Source organism: Pleurodeles waltl, chromosome 2_1, assembly GCF_031143425.1.
Source record: "Pleurodeles waltl isolate 20211129_DDA chromosome 2_1, aPleWal1.hap1.20221129, whole genome shotgun sequence".
Classification (NCBI taxonomy): Eukaryota; Metazoa; Chordata; class Amphibia; order Caudata; family Salamandridae; genus Pleurodeles; species Pleurodeles waltl.
In genome coordinates this window covers 489,858,005-489,875,742 of record NC_090438.1, presented here as the reverse complement: position 1 = coordinate 489,875,742, position 17,738 = coordinate 489,858,005, and the positions used below count along the sequence as shown (strand labels likewise).

The 17,738-nt window shown below is 42.9% G+C and overlaps 1 protein-coding gene across 1 annotated transcript in view; it reads right to left on the bottom strand.

The window, feature by feature from the left end:
• Window positions 1-17,738, bottom strand: part of LOC138265760 (gamma-aminobutyric acid receptor subunit alpha-3-like) — a 1,591,340-nt gene that overhangs the window by 1,172,933 nt on the left and 400,669 nt on the right. The window contains exon 4 of the mRNA XM_069213778.1: window positions 2,605-2,667. Within this exon, the coding sequence (XP_069069879.1) occupies window positions 2,605-2,667 (63 nt within the window). The remainder of the gene's footprint in view (window positions 1-2,604; window positions 2,668-17,738) is intronic.

Here is a 17,738-nt window from a genome sequence, read left to right as displayed (position 1 = left end):
TACGTGCAAAGGACGGTGCCTACTTTCATACAAAATATATCTGCCTAACACGCTGATATATTTTTCAGCACGTGTCTTTTCTTCTTTGTAATAACGTGCTAGCACGGTCTGATGAACGTTGTCATGTCATCAATCACTCACATATCGCTCACAGGCTAAATGCATTTCAAAGCCCCTTGAGAGTGTTTAATTGTTCCTTGGGAAACAAGGACCTAATTCACTCCAATCTAATTCCATTTCACGATTTAGGAAGAGTGAGATGAAGGGGTCGCTATACCTTAATGTTGTATCGATTCCCGCGCCGTTAATGCAATGATTTAAGAAGTGTTTTAAGGGCAAGTCATAGATTTTGCCTAACAAAAGCAACAACCATTCTGCCTAAAAATATTTTTAATGAGAAAGCTAAATAAATCTGATGTGGAAAGTTGTGTCACAATTATTGTAAATAAGATAATGATTTCAGATTATGTTAATCACATATTAAAACTGGACTTATTTTAACGCTGTTTTCTGTTTTATATGGAATTTGAATTCCACATCTTGTGCTTTTCAGGAGAGTGGCAACATGACTGTAATTCACTGGCTTGAATAAGCATTAAAGTTCATGCAGACTTTGCCCAATTCCGTGCCCTAGTTACCTTATCATTGAAATCAGGCTTTACTTCAGTTCAACGCTTTGAACGCAACTCGGTAACGTTTTCTGAAGAAACACGTTCCAACTTTGAACAACTCTTAACTCATGTGTTTGAGGAGTCCCACTGAGATGCTTTTATTCTACAGACTGGCAAATCAGTCATGTCCATCAAGCGGAGAGTTAATTTATAATTATCCCTCCAGATTTCCCGCTTTTACCGATTTATCCAGATTTTTTTATATATTAACTTACATAAACGGAAAGATATAGAAAATACCAAGCAGGATTTATTTTTCGGTGGCGGTGTGTTGGAGAGGTGAAGGGTTTTGGAATATTCCTACCAGTGGTTGGGAGGATACATTTTGATAAGTCAGCTCTCCATGTTTTAAGGTGTGTCTGTTAAAAGAAAAGAGCTTCAGAAATCCGTTGGTAAATTTAAGGCTTCCCACAGAAAGAGTCAACTGAGGGTTACAGACTTCTGATGCAGTGATCTGTGTGCAACCTTCATGCAAATGGTGCCAGTGCCAGTAAATTGTTTAGCTGGCTAAGGCATCGGCTGCAAAAATGTCTTGACCTGTTGGTTAAGGTCAAACATGTTTCTATGTTAAGTATGTGGTGTAACGTGGCTCTAACTGCAGCAAACATACAGAGACATTTTAGCACTGAATCCTCCAAGTCTCCAACTAGCTCTTTAAAAAATAAACAAGTAAAAACATCTTCATGTGTGAAACCAATGCTGTGAAGCACCGTTTTAGAATATGAAGGGCTCCTCTGCAAGAGAGCCATGAGGTCTTTGCCAGTCTAAATTACTACCTTTGTATTCCGTCGTCTTTTGACGACTATGGTCCACTCTCTTGGGTTATGGAACTGGATGTGTCCTTGACACACTGAGACCTGATGATTCTCATGCATAGGAGCCTTTTACATTTCAACGCTATGGGCCAGATTCACAAACTGCACTTTATACTATGTTTCGTAGTACTACAAAACGTGCTACAAACTTCATTTCACAAACTATGTGGGGGTTTATGACTTTGTATTCCCTACCGTTATGTGTGGGAATTTGTCTGCTCCAACTATGGAGTCATGAGGCAGTTACGTATATGTTTTAGTAGTGAATATGGGTGGGAATGGAGGGAGTAGGTGGGAAAAAGAGCAGATTTACTACAAACGGGGCGAATTAGGGAGGATTAAGAGGGGTTTAGGAACGGTCACAGAAAGGTTTATGGAAATACATCACCCACTAACACAAGATAAAGCCAATTGCATTACTCTGGGGTGGAGACATGTAACTTCTAAATTTGTAGTAATTGCGCACTCCGTGTTTGTGAATAACAAAAGTAAATACTCAAAGGTGTACGTTATTATTATGAATCAGGTCCGTAGTTTCACACCCTTCCTGCCACTACTGAAAAATGTACCCTTGTGTATTTTTGATAGGCTATTTGAGCATTAGGAAGTGCCCATAGGCAGAATATTACAATGTATATGCTGTGAGGTGAACATGGTCATGCTCGACTTCTGTAATGATGGGACAAATATTGTTAAAATGTAGGAATTTTGCATGAAAGCCATCATGCCCCCACGAATCTTAATTCGACTGTGTTCCTATGTATTTTCTGTTGGAAAAATACAATTTGCAGCTTCTTCTTTTTACTAGGTAATGTTAATGTACATTGACAACACCATGCATGGATTTCTCAAGCAGCCTTTGCCTCTATAGTAAAGTGGTGCTACTCAAAAAATGATTACATATCATCTGCAGCATGCTGTTCATGCGCTGCTGGCTTAAACTGAGCTACGAGCTGTGTGATTCAATGTGATGCTTCGGGTGGGGGGCGTTGTGTGTGTGTGTGTGTGTGTGACAGAGAGAGAGAGAGAGAGAGAGAGACTTTACCGTTGTCCACATCTCAAGATAATTCTCACTTCCACTGACTCTCCTCCAAGCATGGCACAGTCTCTCTTCTTACCATTTCTTGCTCTCTTTCCTTTTCTGTTTTCTTTTTTCTCTTCTCCTTTCTCACCTTCATGCACTTTAATAAAAACAGAGGAGTGTTCAGGCGATTGTGCACATGTCCAAGCACAGGCAGCAGTTGTGTGTACTTATGCTAGCTCAGTCATACAGCGAGGACATGCAGCGCCTGCTGTGCTGGCGGTTTGCAGCAGAGAGCATCAAAATGGCACTGTCGAAGCGAGGCATGCAATGGGAGATCCATTTTTACAGTTTTCAGTTCCCAAACATACCACAAAGGAACAACTACTGGACATGTATTAAAAGCCAAGCCACGCATTGAACACTGGATGCAAAAATGGAGAGAGTGAAAGCGGCTTAAAGCAAAATGAGATTTCAAGTGAGTAATGTTGAAACACTACAGCGGACACGCCGTTATACATAATAACTAACAAGGGGTCATGATGCTACTGCTAGAATCGTGTCACAAACATTCTTTGGGTTACAGTGTTCATAACCTGATAGATATTAGTCATCAAGTTTGATTACTTCAAGCTGGCCAGTTCATTAGTGTCTGCGACTCCAGAGGCACTCTGGATATGATGACATCTGACCGCTTAAGCGTCACTGCCGTTGTCATGGAAACTGAACTCGCAGGCACCAAGTGAGGAATATACTCGCTGTGCATCCTGGGCACAATTTCAGTCTCTACGACGCTTTTATTTTTAAAGGCTGTTTTTGTTTAACGTCATTATTGTATCAGTGACTCGGTGACTTTCTCTGTAGGTGCACGCTAACTGCACCTCCACGGGCACCCCACAAATTTTAAGGGGTATGTAAAGTGCCGGTGTGTCACTGAATGTGGCTTTTCTGACTCATCGAAGTAAAATGTTGGGGCACTTTTTTATTAGTTTAGCAAATAAAAGACATTGGTCACTTTAGACTTTGCAGATTACACCACAGTGCTGTGTTCCTCGGTGTGCCTGGCTTACTGACACATAGCTCCTAGTTTGCTCTCTTTTCCTACTCGCAGCCATAGTGCCTCGTCTGCAGTAGTGTTTTACTTTATTGTTATAATTATGCATTGTTAAAGCTATTTTATTGCGCAAGCTTTCGTTTTCTTGAATTTGCCATCACTTAGTCATAACGTTTACATCGGCGGTCAGGATGCAAGTTGCCCAATAGCACAGCAGAAGCCACTTCCCGCCACACCCTGCCTTGGTCAGCACCACTAAATGGATTTGTCTGGCCTTCGTAAACAATAATATACAGCCCCGATGCAGAACATGTTTGTGACTCTTTGGACTTTGTTCGGCCATCAGATGAACATGCTGACTCCACGTCATCACCATGCAAACAGTGAAAACGAGACTCTGGAGCCATGTAGAGGAGCAGTTCGCCCCACCTTACAGCCTGATTCCGCAATACAATGTCTACAGAAACACCGCACGTCTAATAAATTCATCGTGTAGGCTAAGGGTCTGATTCTGGAATCCGGGGTTTAATCCCGGTCCTTGTGCCAACTGGGTCAACTGATGAATATGAATTCTGAATTTACTGGTACGGCCGCCCCCAAAAGTATTACCTTGATAGCTTTTTCCAGGTATAACCAGGCAAAACATTTCAAGGGAAAATGTACGAGAAGAGGCTAAATGCTAATTTCAGTGCAATAAATGCAGAATCCACGTTGTACGCCTCAGTCCGAGGTGGCAAACTCGTAATATCAAGTATTTGCAGCACCCAGTAAAAGACACAAAAATGGGTGCGAGTATTTACACGTTGCAGCAAATATCCAGCTGTATTATGCCCTACAGAGAATAGGTGCCTGGACATTTACATTCTTTGTCTATATCAAGGGAGTAGCCAGAATGTTTAAATACCCCCCATTTTGAACCAAAATACTGATGGACTATGCAAGAGAAGAAAGTGATCATGACTCTCCCTAGAAGAGCTCCATTGACTATCCATCTTTTCTCCCTTTCGCTGGACTGCTGATTGCCACCATTTCGCATTTCTGTGCTGTCATCCATTCATTATTTCAACCATCATTCAATTGTTCACCATCCAACCAATCCCTGGGCCATCCCATGAAACCACTGATTCACCCACCATTCATCTATGCAGGCATTCATGAAAACATCCATTCACCCATCCATCTACCCTTTGACTTAACCAGCCATCAATTAATACATCCAACCATCCTTTATCTTTTTGCCCATCCAGCTTGTCACACTCATCTACCAATCATTTATTTTTCAACCATACATCCACATATCCATCAATCCTTTCACTTTCCATCCATCCATTTATTCTTGCCTCTTATCACCATGCCTACCATCCTTTCACTCTTCCTCCCAAACTTTTTTCTTCACTTCTCTATCTGTCTATCCTTCTTTGTTCCTTGCTTCCAATTGCATTCCTATTGTATCACCTCTATCCTTTTTTCCCATTTTTAAAGGTATCTCTCTCGTTCACTTTACTGAAGCTGCTATTGCCTTACAGCAACAATTATGAGCGTTTGTCTGTAGCATTGCAGACAAAAGAGGCCCATCAACCATCTCATCCCGCTGTAGCTTCCTCATTACAAGGCATCAACTTAGGCTCTCATTACAAGTGCCAATGATAATTCTCCTGGTAACTTGGAAGGTTGCAGCAACTCTAGTTGGGGCATAGTTACTGTGGGGTTACACCTTTGATTCTGAGGTTGTTACAAAATAGGCAGCCATATAGGATGATTGTTGGACTTTTGTGCTTATGCAGTGTCATCCCCAATCTTTTTGCCTCCTGCCTCCTATTTTTTTCTGAACTGTTGCTGTTGGCTTTTGAACTCTGAGCACTTTACCACTGCTAACCAGTGCTAAAGTGCATATGCTCTCTGTGTAAATTGTATGTGATTGGTTTATCCATGATTGCCATATTTGATTTACTAGGAAGTACCTAGTAAAGTGCACTAGAGGTGCCAGGGCCTGTTCATCAAATGCTACTAGTGGGCCTGCAGCATGGTTGTGCCACCTACATGAGTAGCTCTGTAATTATGTCTCAGACCTGCCACTGCAGTGCCTGTGTGTGCAGTTTTAACTGTAAATTCGACTAGGCAAGTGTACCCACTTGCCAGGCCCAAACATTCCTTTTCATACATGTAAGGCACCCCTAAGGTAGGCCCCAGTTAGCCCGAAGGGCAGGGTGCAGTGTATGGTTAAGATTGGACATATAGTAATGTGTTTTATATGTCCTGACTGAAATATTGCTAAATTCATTTTTCACTGTTGCAAGGCCTGTCCCTCTCATAAGTTAACATAGGGTCTACCTTTAAATCTGATTAAAGTGTAGATTCCCTTTTGGAGTGGATGAACATCTGGAGTTTGGGGTCTCTGAGCTCACAATTTAAAAATACATCTTTTAGTAAAGTTGATTTTGAGATTGTGTGTTTAAAAATGCCACTTTTAGAAAGTGGGCATTTTCTTGCTTATACCATTTCTGCGACTGTCTGTTTGTGGATTCCCTGTCTGGGTCAGTTTGACAGTTGGGCTGGTTGCACCTCACACTAGACAGTGACACAAAAGGAGCTGGGGTGTAGTCTGCATTTCCTGATGAGCCATCTGTGCTAGGAGGGAGGGGACGAGTGGTCACTTACACCTGAAAGGGCTGTGCCTGTCCTCACACAATGCAGTCTCCAACCTCCTGGTGAGTGTCTGGGGCCTGGCCTGGGCAAGGCAGGATTTCACATTCAAAAGAGACTTTACTTTGAAGTAGGCCTACTTCATAGGATAAATTGGGTGTAAAAAGGGCACCCAGAACCACAGACTTTAGAACACTTCTGGAAACAAGAGGAACCTCTGCCTGGAGAAGAGCTGAAGAGCTGAGGAGAAGTGCTACCCTGCCTCTGACTGTGCTTTGTGGAGCTATCCTGCAGTTGCTGCTTCTGCCAGAGTAGGAGGGCAAAGACTCGACTTTGTGTGCCTTCCATCTTGTGAAGAAATCTCGAAGGGCTTGATTTAGAGCTTGCCTCCTGTTGTTTGAAGTCTCAGGGACAGCAAAGACTTCTCTCTGCCAGCACCTGGAGTCTCTGGAGAGACTCCTGCTCAGACAAGTGGTGCCCTATCCAGTGCCTGGGCCTTTGAAAGGAAAGCTGGTGGAAATCCAAGGTAATCGACTTCGGACGACTTCCAACCGATGCGCAGCTGAATCCGGTGACGCCTCCTGCAACCGACTCCGTGATATTCGCTGGAGCACAATGACCTTTGCAAGCCTGACGCCACTGCAGCTCTGCTGAAGTCCGTGACTCCGTGGAAGTCGCCGCACCACGTCGTGACCGACGCCACTCAATGTGTGCGGATTCAATGTTTCACATAGACGCCGCGATCCCCGACTTCGCGCATCGACTTGTTTTCACTCTTCCCCAAAGGTACTGTACTTGGGGGTGTAAGCGACTGCATGTCAGGTGCCGCTGGTGTTGGCTTGTTGGGAACAACTCTGTCACAACGCAGTGTTAACACCTGATCGAAGCATTTTGTGTTTCTAAGCGCTATTTTTGAGTTTAAACTCAAAAAATTCATAACTTCACTTGTGTATGTCGGATTTTTGTCGTTTTGGTCTTGTTTTGTTTAGATAAATATTTCCTATTGTTCTAAACTGGTGTTGTGTCATTTTGTAGTGTTTCCATTGAGTTACTCTGTGTGTTGGTACAAATACTTTACACCTAGCACTCTGAAGTTAAGCCTATTGCTCTGCCAAGCTACCAAGGGGGTAAGCAGGGGTTAGCTGAGGGTGATTCTCTTTTACCCTGACTAGAGTGAGGGTCCTTGCTTGAACAGGGGGTAACCTGACTGACAAACAAAGACCCCATTTCTAACAATGATTCTACTTAGGTGTTATTTCTTCTTCTTACAGGACATTCCTTTTCTAACAACTGCTCAATATCAACTGTCCATCCTTTCAAACCCTAACATTCTACAAACCTTCACATTTTTGATTCCCACCTTCACAAGCCAAAGATTATGCCCATGAACCACCATACACCATACTCCCAATTTTCACATATCACCATAACACACTCCTTCTCTCCATAGATTAATAGCTGAAGCCCTCCTTAGCATCCCTAAGTCAAAAGAACTAGTGCTAAGGCTGTCCTTTGGTCTGATGGCTGTTCCTATCCACTCCCAGGTAGCTAATTCCTGCTAAGTGGTCAGCAGTTCACACCACAGTGTATTTTGAGAACTCTGAGGCAGGACAATGCCGTCTAACCAAGGATCATTAACTTTCCCAGCAAAGGATGTGGGTTCCAGCTATGGAGGAGTCGTCAGTAGCAGAATTGTTTTTAAGTCAGTTCTGGCGTAGGCTGCTTAAAGTACATTTTTATGAAGTGCATGTTATACTCATTATCCAATATGTTATTTCACAATGACATTTGATTTTGAACATTAAGTGGAAAATAAGTTTGAATGGCTTTTCTAGTATTTTCCAAGGCTAAGATATAGATTTGCCATATAAAATAATTAGATGAACTTACACAGTAAAATAGCTTTTAACATTCTATCATTGTATAGTGAGCCTCTTTTACATATACTATTAATTCTATTTGGACACAGAGCAGTGCCCCATGAATGCAGCTATATTGCGAAAAATATGCAGTATTATGATTTGAATGTTAATTAATATATTATGTATACATAACAGCAAGTATGACTCATGCAAAATAACTCTATCTTGCAAGTTGATGAATTCTCCTGCATTTGTTTTTTCTTCCAGGAGTAATGTCCAAGCATGGTATGATGAACTTTGTCATGTTGGTAACAGACAACCGGCATTTCTAGCCCACTTGAGAAGTTTTATTTTTCCCCTGGGAAACATAACACATTACAATCTAACTGCATGTCACAGTTTAGAAAAAGAAAGATCAAGGGAGCGCTATACCTTCTAGTTATATTAAATCCCTCATCGTTGATCAAGTGATTCCGTAATTGCTTACGTGGAAGTCTTCCTATTTTGCAGAAAACTGCTACAATTCTGCCTGAACACAATAAAGACATTTTGTAAAATGCTTTTACTAAAGTTCCTATAGCGAAAGCAAAATACATTTGATGTATAGAATTGTCTCTAAATTAATGCCAATTAGATAATGATTTCAAATTAAGTAAATTATAACTTAAAGTTGGAGTCATCCCGCTGCTATTACCTCTTTTATTCAAGTATGGCTTTCTAATATGTATCTTTCGGGAGAATGGCAATATGAGTTGAGCTCACTGACGAAGAGGGCATTGCTTAGTTTGAAATAAAAATGGGCCAGTGCCCAAAGCCCTCCTCTTAAACACGCGGCCACTGCAATTAAATGTGTGAGCACAGAATACTGAGACAGCGTAATCCTGATGCCATCTCTGGCCTCTTAAATCCATATAAAGCCACTCCCAGTCCCTTCAGCTCACTCTTGCAGCCTTCTACTTTCTCCCATTGTGACCCTTTTCCGTCTTTCCCAAATGTGTCTTTTGCTCGCAGTAAATGCCTGAGACAGAAAAATAAGACCCGGCCCTTAAAAATAAGTGCTGGTGCTCAGCCCAGGAAACAACAAGTACAAATTAAGCACTGGAATAGGGAGATCAAAATTCAAGCAAAAGGTTTCCCAATTCCTTTCCCACATTTACTGTCCCTTTGGCCTTGGAGTTAACTTTAGCTAAACTAGCCTGTTGGTCTGCAAACTAATATGCTGGAGCAGTAATTTAAATGTAGTCCAAATCGGAGATTCTCCGCTTTTAGGAAGAACTGAAGATTTAACTTTACTAGCAGTACTAGCCATTGCTAGATAACCACACTACTGCGGAAGTCTCTGTAGGGTAGAGCTCCATGTGGCAGGATAGCTTTTCCGCAAGATGCAGCTGAACATGTTTTCAACTTAGCAACAAGCTCTTAGCAGAATGAACCTGGTTTTCTTGCCCACATAGGGTTCAACCTTCCTGGGCAAGATGCTGCCTTAACTTAATGGGGAAGCCTCAGAATCTTGTCCCAGTATATCCAAAAAACAAGCAAAATGGATAAATCCCACTTTTTTTGAACTGTTGAAAAAGCTCCTTCTCAGCCTAGCAACTTCAAACATATCACGTCCTGGCTTCTGAACACATAGGGGCAGAAAATTGATAAGATTTTACATTGGGGTTACATCACTTTTGTAGTGTATCCCTGACACAAAATCAATTTTGGCATTTACAGAGCCATGTAAAGTCAGTTTGTATTGCTTATATACAAAGCAATACAAGGCAACGGAGGGTGCTGTCTTTCATTACTTTGCATTGGGAAAGTGTCTAATGGGTGGAACATGGGCGTTCCATGCGTCCACCCATAGATTTCGGTTCACTCGAAGACTTACAAAGACTTGTAAACCTAGGAATGCGTCAAAATGTTCTGCCTTCCCCAGTAAGGCGTTATGAGGAGAAATATCTTCATTTCTTCCTATTATTTTCCGTTTCCATCTTTCAATGTGTACTGCACTTTGTAGCAGGTGTAGAAAGAGGAAAACAATGTTAAACATTGTTTTTGTGCACAAAGGCATTCCTTTCTGAACAAAAAGAATCCCACCTGTAATGAAGAGACGCCAGCGTTGGTGCTGTGTAGAATACAGAACACCAGAGCTAGGAGCCAGCAGGCATGCACCATTTCATAGTTGATATGACACATTTCTGCTGCCTCACTTTCCTGTAGTGCAGTAAGTTGCCTTGCTGCATTGCGTGAAATGTTAGTAAATCTGCCCTTTGGTCTATGTCAACTCAAGTCGAGTCAGCTTGAGTCCCTTGGTGGGAATTACAAGTGAATGAAAATAATTCAAGAACTCTGCCCATCACTTTTTTGTGTTCTTCAGTCTTAATCCGAGCATGCAATGGTATGGCCAGACTGCTTGTGTCATGAGACTCAAGCAGCACCCTACAAAAGAGTTCCAAATAGGCTGAAACCATTACGCGCTGCTTATTTTTCCTGCTTGTGTGGATCTGGCCTAGCAATTAGGGCTGACCTCTTCCTGTTGGACCAGGACCAAATCTGGCTTGAATATAGCTGCTACCTACCTTATAAAGCATGCTAAGCAAAAACAATGGACTAGATTGTGATCCAGTGTACCTACCATTGGCTGAAATTAGTTCAAGAAATCCATATTTTTTTGTTGTTTTCCTCCAGATGATTACCTCATGACCTGTAGGCCATAATGTACAGTTCCGTATACACCCATTCATGTGATGTAACTTACAAACCACTGAAACAAATTCTTTATGCATATGGCCAGTACATATACAGGTTGCAACTCAGACAACAGCTGACGTGAAATTCCTTCTTTTGGGACCTTTAGGCACCAGTGATATGTCATCAACCAAATGCCTGCCATGTCACTCAGAGGTACTTGGTTGCTCTGTACCCATTCTTTGTCAGTGTTACTAAAACGCCAGGAATATTCAAAGATTCTTTCAGTTGTTTATTTTTTTCTTCTTACAAATTGTCAGGATTGGTCCTCTAAACCAACGTATCGCTATGCTGTGTCACTCCATGCGACAGTTCGAGGTCCAGGGCTGCCGATCACTCACCCATATAGGTGGGTCTGAGTATTGTTCACTTTATCTATGGATGCTTCCCCCATTGCCATCCTTTCCATTAATTTCTGTAAGTTGTGAAACGAATCCATGAGAAAAGGTAAGGGCATGTTCTAGAATAGATAGATCCACCTTGGTTGCACCTCCATTTTCATTATCACTATTATGTCGTCAAGTGAAAAACTGCAATTTATTCTAAGTAGCTATGTTTTCAGAAAGATTCTGCAGGACACCATAATTATTTACTATGACTTTGGCACGGTATATATGTACTCTAAGACCTAAGTATCTCACCAGATCTTCTATCCATTTTAACTGGGCTGGAGTTCCGCTGTATATTGCTACAAAGAGGTGGAACATAAGGAACTGATTCGAAATAAGTGGCAGACTAGAGTATTGCTCTAATCCATGGGTACTCACAAACTTTTTCTCGGGGGCCAAAATTGCAGTATGGTTTGCGGCCGAGGGCCGCACTGAAGTGACAGCGGGGGGCGGGGCTTAGAGGGGGCGGGGCTTAGAGGGGGAACAACCACCCCACCCCCTTTTTCAAAACAATGCTAAACAATGCTGTATTTTGAATCCAGGTATAACTACAAACCTACAAAGGGGACATTTTGAAAAACATTTTTATTATCTCCCCTACCCCAGTAACACACACACACAGCGCACACACACAGCGCCATCTGCTCTCACGCCTACCCCAGTAACACACACAGCGCGCACACACACAGCGCCATCTGCTCTCACCCCTTCCCCAGTAACACACACAGCGCCATCTGCACACAGCGCCATCTGCTCTCACCCCTACCCCAGTAACACACACAGCGCGCACACATACAGCGCCATCTGCTCTCACCCCTACCCCAGTAACACACACAGCGCGCACACACACAGCGCCATCTGCTCTCACCCCACCCCAGTAACACACACACACAGCGCACACACACAGCGCAATCTGCTCACACGCCTACCCCAGTAACACACACTACATTAAAAACAAATAAATAAATAACCAAAGAGCCTTACCTGACTCAAAGCACTGTAAAGATGCCACAAATCTGGAACAGCAGGCAGGCAGGCGGGCAGCAGACGTGGAGCCGGTGACAGCAAGCAGACGACCAAAGCCCCGTAAAAGTTAGCTGCAAGCGCTGACTTTTATGGGGCTTTGGCTTCCACGATCGTCAGGGCAACGCAATAAACAATGGCGGCCGTATGTAAACATAGAGGAGGGCCGCGGGAGCATGCTCCCGCGGCCCTCCTCTATGTTTACATACGGCGGCCATTGTTTATTGCGTTTGGTGTGCGTCTCGCGGGCCGCCAAGTTAGGTCCGTGGGGCCGCTGGCGGCCCGCGGGCCGTACTTTGAGTACCGGTGCTCTAATCACACCACATCATTTAGTATGTGCGATAAGTTGTCATTGGTTTTTTGGCTGAGTATGCAGACAATGTAAGTTTGTAATCTGGGAATCTCAGGCCCCTTTTTTGCATGGTCATTTCTGAATGCACATGCAAGTGGCTCCTTGCATATAATAGTGGCAATAGGAGTCAACGCTGTTGGGTGCGCTGCCTTTTAGGGATGTGTTCAGTTATACCATTGTTTACTCGTATTCTGGCAGTGGGGCTGGTGCACAGTAATTGACTTCGTTTTATGAATATGTCCTGAAACCCTGTTATGGTTAATACATGGGAAGATATATCCCCATTTTACAGAATCAGAATCTTTTTCTGCATCTAAAAATGCCCCTGCCACTTCAACACTGAGATTGAGATGAGCAATTACTCTGAAGATTAGGCACTGTCCATCTCTTTGACACAAATCCCATCTGTTCCAGTAGGACAAGATTAGAAATCAATGGGCTGAGCCAGTTGGTCAGTATCTTAGCTAATATTTTTGTATCAGTGTTGATCAATAAGAGGGGCCTAAATGATGAGCGCTAGTGAGCTGATCTGTCTGGCTTTAAGACCATGTACCAATACACAAAACGAGATGAAGTTTAAAACATATTATCCTTCTTCACATATTAGAAGAGATCAACTAAAAAGGGATATCAAGAGAATCAGTAATCTGGGCCTGATTCACCGATCAATTTCTCATTTTTACCCAGAGTTCCATACAAAGGCTTCAGTAGCTATCGGGCAAGATCCTGTCAATCAAAATTCCTTTTTCACAATGTTCCCTAGCATCTTTCCATGTTCTCCATTTAGACTAATGACACCTGAGGACAGGATTTTCAATTACACAGGCAATTATTTCAATACAAAAGTGTCAGCTATATGAGAAAACATTCTTGTGAGAGCAAAACCTGAAGCAATTTCTGCTGCATTGTCCTCATTGTTTGCTTCCTTTCCTCTCCTATCCAACTCTACTCAGTGTCCTGGCAGTGAAGGTGAGAAACCAGAAACATGTATTTCTCAGTCTCCCACAACAGTGAAATCCGCCTATCAAAGAAAGGAACTAAGCAATTATGCAATAGTGCACTACTCCATCACAGAACATGTTAATTGCAAGTTGTTTTAAGTGAGGTTGAAATTCACGTTATCACCGCGTTTGATTTACGTGGATGAGGAGTATATATCGGCGGCCCTCCTTCTTTTTCAATACTATTGATCCTGTGCGTGTCTCAATTGAGCTCCCTGATTAGATGAAATATTTTGACATTAGCAACGGAGTACAACAAAGCACTTATGTGGCGTATATTTAAGATGCTAATCACAAATAGATCATAAGAAAAGCTCTGACCGTGTCAAAAGAAGTTCAAAGGGGACAGCATAAATCCCGTCTTTGAATGGAGTAATGTGCCGTTTCTTCCATGTTTCCGATCACTAAACCTTTTTCTGAGCTCTTTCACAATGTGTCAGCCAACACTGAAGGTGCTGTCAGTCGAACAGGCTGAAGCAGTCAGATGGGTCTTTTCAAATATGGGGCCTAAACAGCCCAGTGAAAACAGCGATCAAGGATCTCTGAGAAATTATAATGTTAGGAGGCAAGTTAATTTTGTGAAAAGGCCCCATAACTCGAAAAAACATTACTGAATTTCTTGGTTGTTTTGTTTAAAAAAAGTTCATGTTTATCCGCATTCAAGACTTGCTCTTAATAGATGGAAGAAAAGGCACAACACCCAAACTTTAACAGATAGTTTACAGGACATAATCCCTTTATCGGATTTATTTTTTGACACTTTTGTGCTCATCCCTCGAAGATAAATTTGCCTAAACGTGTATACACCTCATTTAGCTGTGCCCAAGTCTGATGGCCTTGTCACCCTGAAAAGTACTGTTTGATAAGAGATACGTTAATCTCTAGTGCACCAACGTGTTTAACCTCAGTGATCAGATGCAATGAAGCACTTTACAGAGATAACTTCGAGGTCCAAGTGTTTGTATACTATGATTAAAAATGTAAGGAAAGCCATGGGGTAAGTGTACGACTTAGAAGGCATGGGTGTTGCCAAACATATAAGCGAATCAGGTGCATGTTATCTTAGGTCTATTCTGACCATGAGCAGTAGGCCACGGTAACAAAAGACAACGTACTTAAACATAAAAAATAATATTTTGCGTCTGCCTGACAAGATTAGATTCTTCGTATTGTCATTGAATATAATCATTTGTCTATAATATATAAAGTATTGAAAAGTGACCAATTATAAAATTATATGCTTTTATCTATCGCAATTATATTGTAAGCAAACCCATTAGTTAGATACATTAGTTTCTCTATTATTTATGAGATGACGGCTAAAGACTATAAATAAATTAATATTACATATAAGAAGAGACAGAACATAATTTTCATATATTTAATTAAATTTAAGCTTCACATAGTAATAGAGTGTATGTTGTTTATTAATATTGTATCTTCAGCCGTCACGGTTTGATTCCTTTATGGAATCTTTTGTTTAATATAATTTTTATTTTACTTTCAGGGGAGAATAGTATCCATTATTTTCAACTCATCTTTTCGTGGATATTCATAAAGATAAACAGGGGCCGAAGGAGATAACATTGACTAAATGGACTGGATTATAATCCTGCAGTATTCTTAGTTGCACCAGGTGAATAAATATGGTCAATAACGATGAGAGCAGACCATATTCCTTGACAGCAAGAAAGGCATACACACCCAGTTTCCGCTTTTGAGGTCGAACCTATGTAGCGCATATGCGCTGTCTCTCGACATGTAGTAATCTACTCCGTGGGCTTTCACCACACCCGTCTCAAACCCATCACCTTAATTCCTTTCTTGACCTTCCTTTCAAAATTCCCTGATTTCATAGATAAATGCTTTTTGTTTGGCCTGCCTTGAGACTGCTTTTTTACCACCTTGGAGACTGACCCTGTTACATGGATTATTGCACGATTGGACATATTTCTTAGTGTGGTGCACTACTTTTTTCTTTTGCCTCTCTGCTTCGCGCTCTGTGGCCGCATATTGTTTCTTAATCTTCATTGTTTTTGGGCATGCCACTGTTTCTTAGTGGTGTCTGCACCCAAATGCTGCTAGCTGGAGTTAAAAAAAAAAAAGTATTTACATTTTTTAAAAAAGTTTCATATAGCACAAACTCGATCGAAGGAACGCTTTTTATGAGTACCACTTAAGTAGAAGTCTAGCAGTTAAAAAATATACAAACTGACACATTTTCAACAGAAAAAAAAACACAGAAATCCTCAACGCGGCTCTCCCACCACAGCAGGAGAGCCAATACTACAATACTCACTGCACTTTGGAAACTTGCCCCATAATGCTTTGCAGGTCATTTCTTTTTCAAAACATTTGACCCATAACTCAGCCTGTGGCGGTCCTACGACAATGGGACACCCACCAAACCATTCAACATGACACACTCTTTCTGTCTAGGTTATCTCTGGGTCCCCATACTAGGTTGGGTCGGGGGTTCAAAATAGAAACCTCTCCCACCATTCAGTTTGTTTTCTAGATCACATGACTGGAACTTTTGTTTTACAGCTCAGCGTAGTTTGTGTTTTCAATGGCCTTGTTTGTAATATTATTCTAATAGGCCTGAAAATGTATAATGCACTATGTTCTCTAGGGGCTAAATATGTGGTTACATTAAGTGATTTTCTGCCATTTTCTATTCCGGTGGTGTTAGAAATGGGGTCTTTGGTTGACAGTCAGGTTACACCCTGTTCAAGCAAGGACCCTCACCCTACTCAGGGTAAAAGAGAATCACCCTCAGCTAACCCCTGCTTACCCCCTTGGTAGCGTGGCAGAGCAGTAGGCTTAACTTCAGAGTGCTAGGTGTAAAGTATTTGTACCAACACACACACTAACTGTTAGAAATTGGGTTTTTGGTTGGCAGTCAGGTTGCCCTCTGTCGAAGCAAGAACCCTCACTCTAGTCAGGGTAAGTCACACACAATCCAAAATCAGCCTGTGCCCACCCTCTGGTAGCTTGGCACGAGCAGTCAGGCTTAACTTAGAAGGCAATGTGTAAAGCATTTGTGCAATAAATCATACAATACCATAATCTAACACCACAAAAATACACCACACAGTGTTTAGAAAAATATATAATATTTATCTGGGTATTTGCAGGTCAAAACGATCAAAGATGCAATATGAATTTGAAAAGATATCACTGAAAAGTGATATAAAGGCGGTCATTCTGACCGCGGCGGTCGACTGCCAGAAGACCGCCGGCCGGCCCAGCGGGACAGCCCCTTCAACAATGAAGCCGGCTCGGAATGGAGCCGGCCGAGTTGAAGGGGTGCGACGGGTGCAGTGGCACCCGTCGCGATTTTCACTGTCTGCACAGCAGACAGTGAAAATGTTTGTGGGGCCCTGTTAGGGGGCCCCTGCACTGCCCATGGCAGTGGCATGGGCAGTGCAGGGGCTCCCAGGGGCCCCACGGCAGCCGTTCCCACCATCCTGGTTCCGGAGGTGGACACCGCCAGAAACAGGCTGGCGGGAAGGCGCTCGGAATCCCCATGGCGGTGCTGCAAGCAGCGCCGCCATGGCGGATTCCCTGGGCCAGTGGGAAACCGGCGGGAAACCGCCGGCTCCCCTTTTCTGACCGCGGCTGTACCGCCGCGGTCAGAATCGCCCAGGAAGCACCGCCAGCCTGTTGGCGGTGCTTCCGCCGCCCTCCGCCATGGCGGTCATGGACCGCCAAGTTCAGAATGACCCCCAAAGTGTCTTAAGTCTTTAAAAAGCAAACAAAGTCTCTTTCAAGCACAAAGTACCTGGTTTGGAGTGGAAAATCTCCGCAAAGGGCCGCATAAGTAGAGATGCGCGGAAAAATAGTGGGTGCGTCGATTTCTCCCCAGCACACACAGACTTGCGTCGTAATTGTTCACGCGGGGAAGTCGTGCGTCGTTTTCCGGCGCACGGTCAGTCTCTTTCTATGGGTCGCGGGGATTACCAGATGTCCCGGGTCTGTGCGTGGATTGTCCTGCTTGTTTTCCGGCTGCGCGTCGTTCCGCGGGGCTGTGCGTTGAAGTTTCGCTCTCACAGCAGGCGTTGCATCAATTTCTCCTCTGGAAGTCGGGCAGCGTTGTCCTTGCGAGGCCGTGCGTCGAAGTTCCGGTCGCCTCGAAGGCGTCGCGTCGATCAGTGTCGGTGTGCTCCGT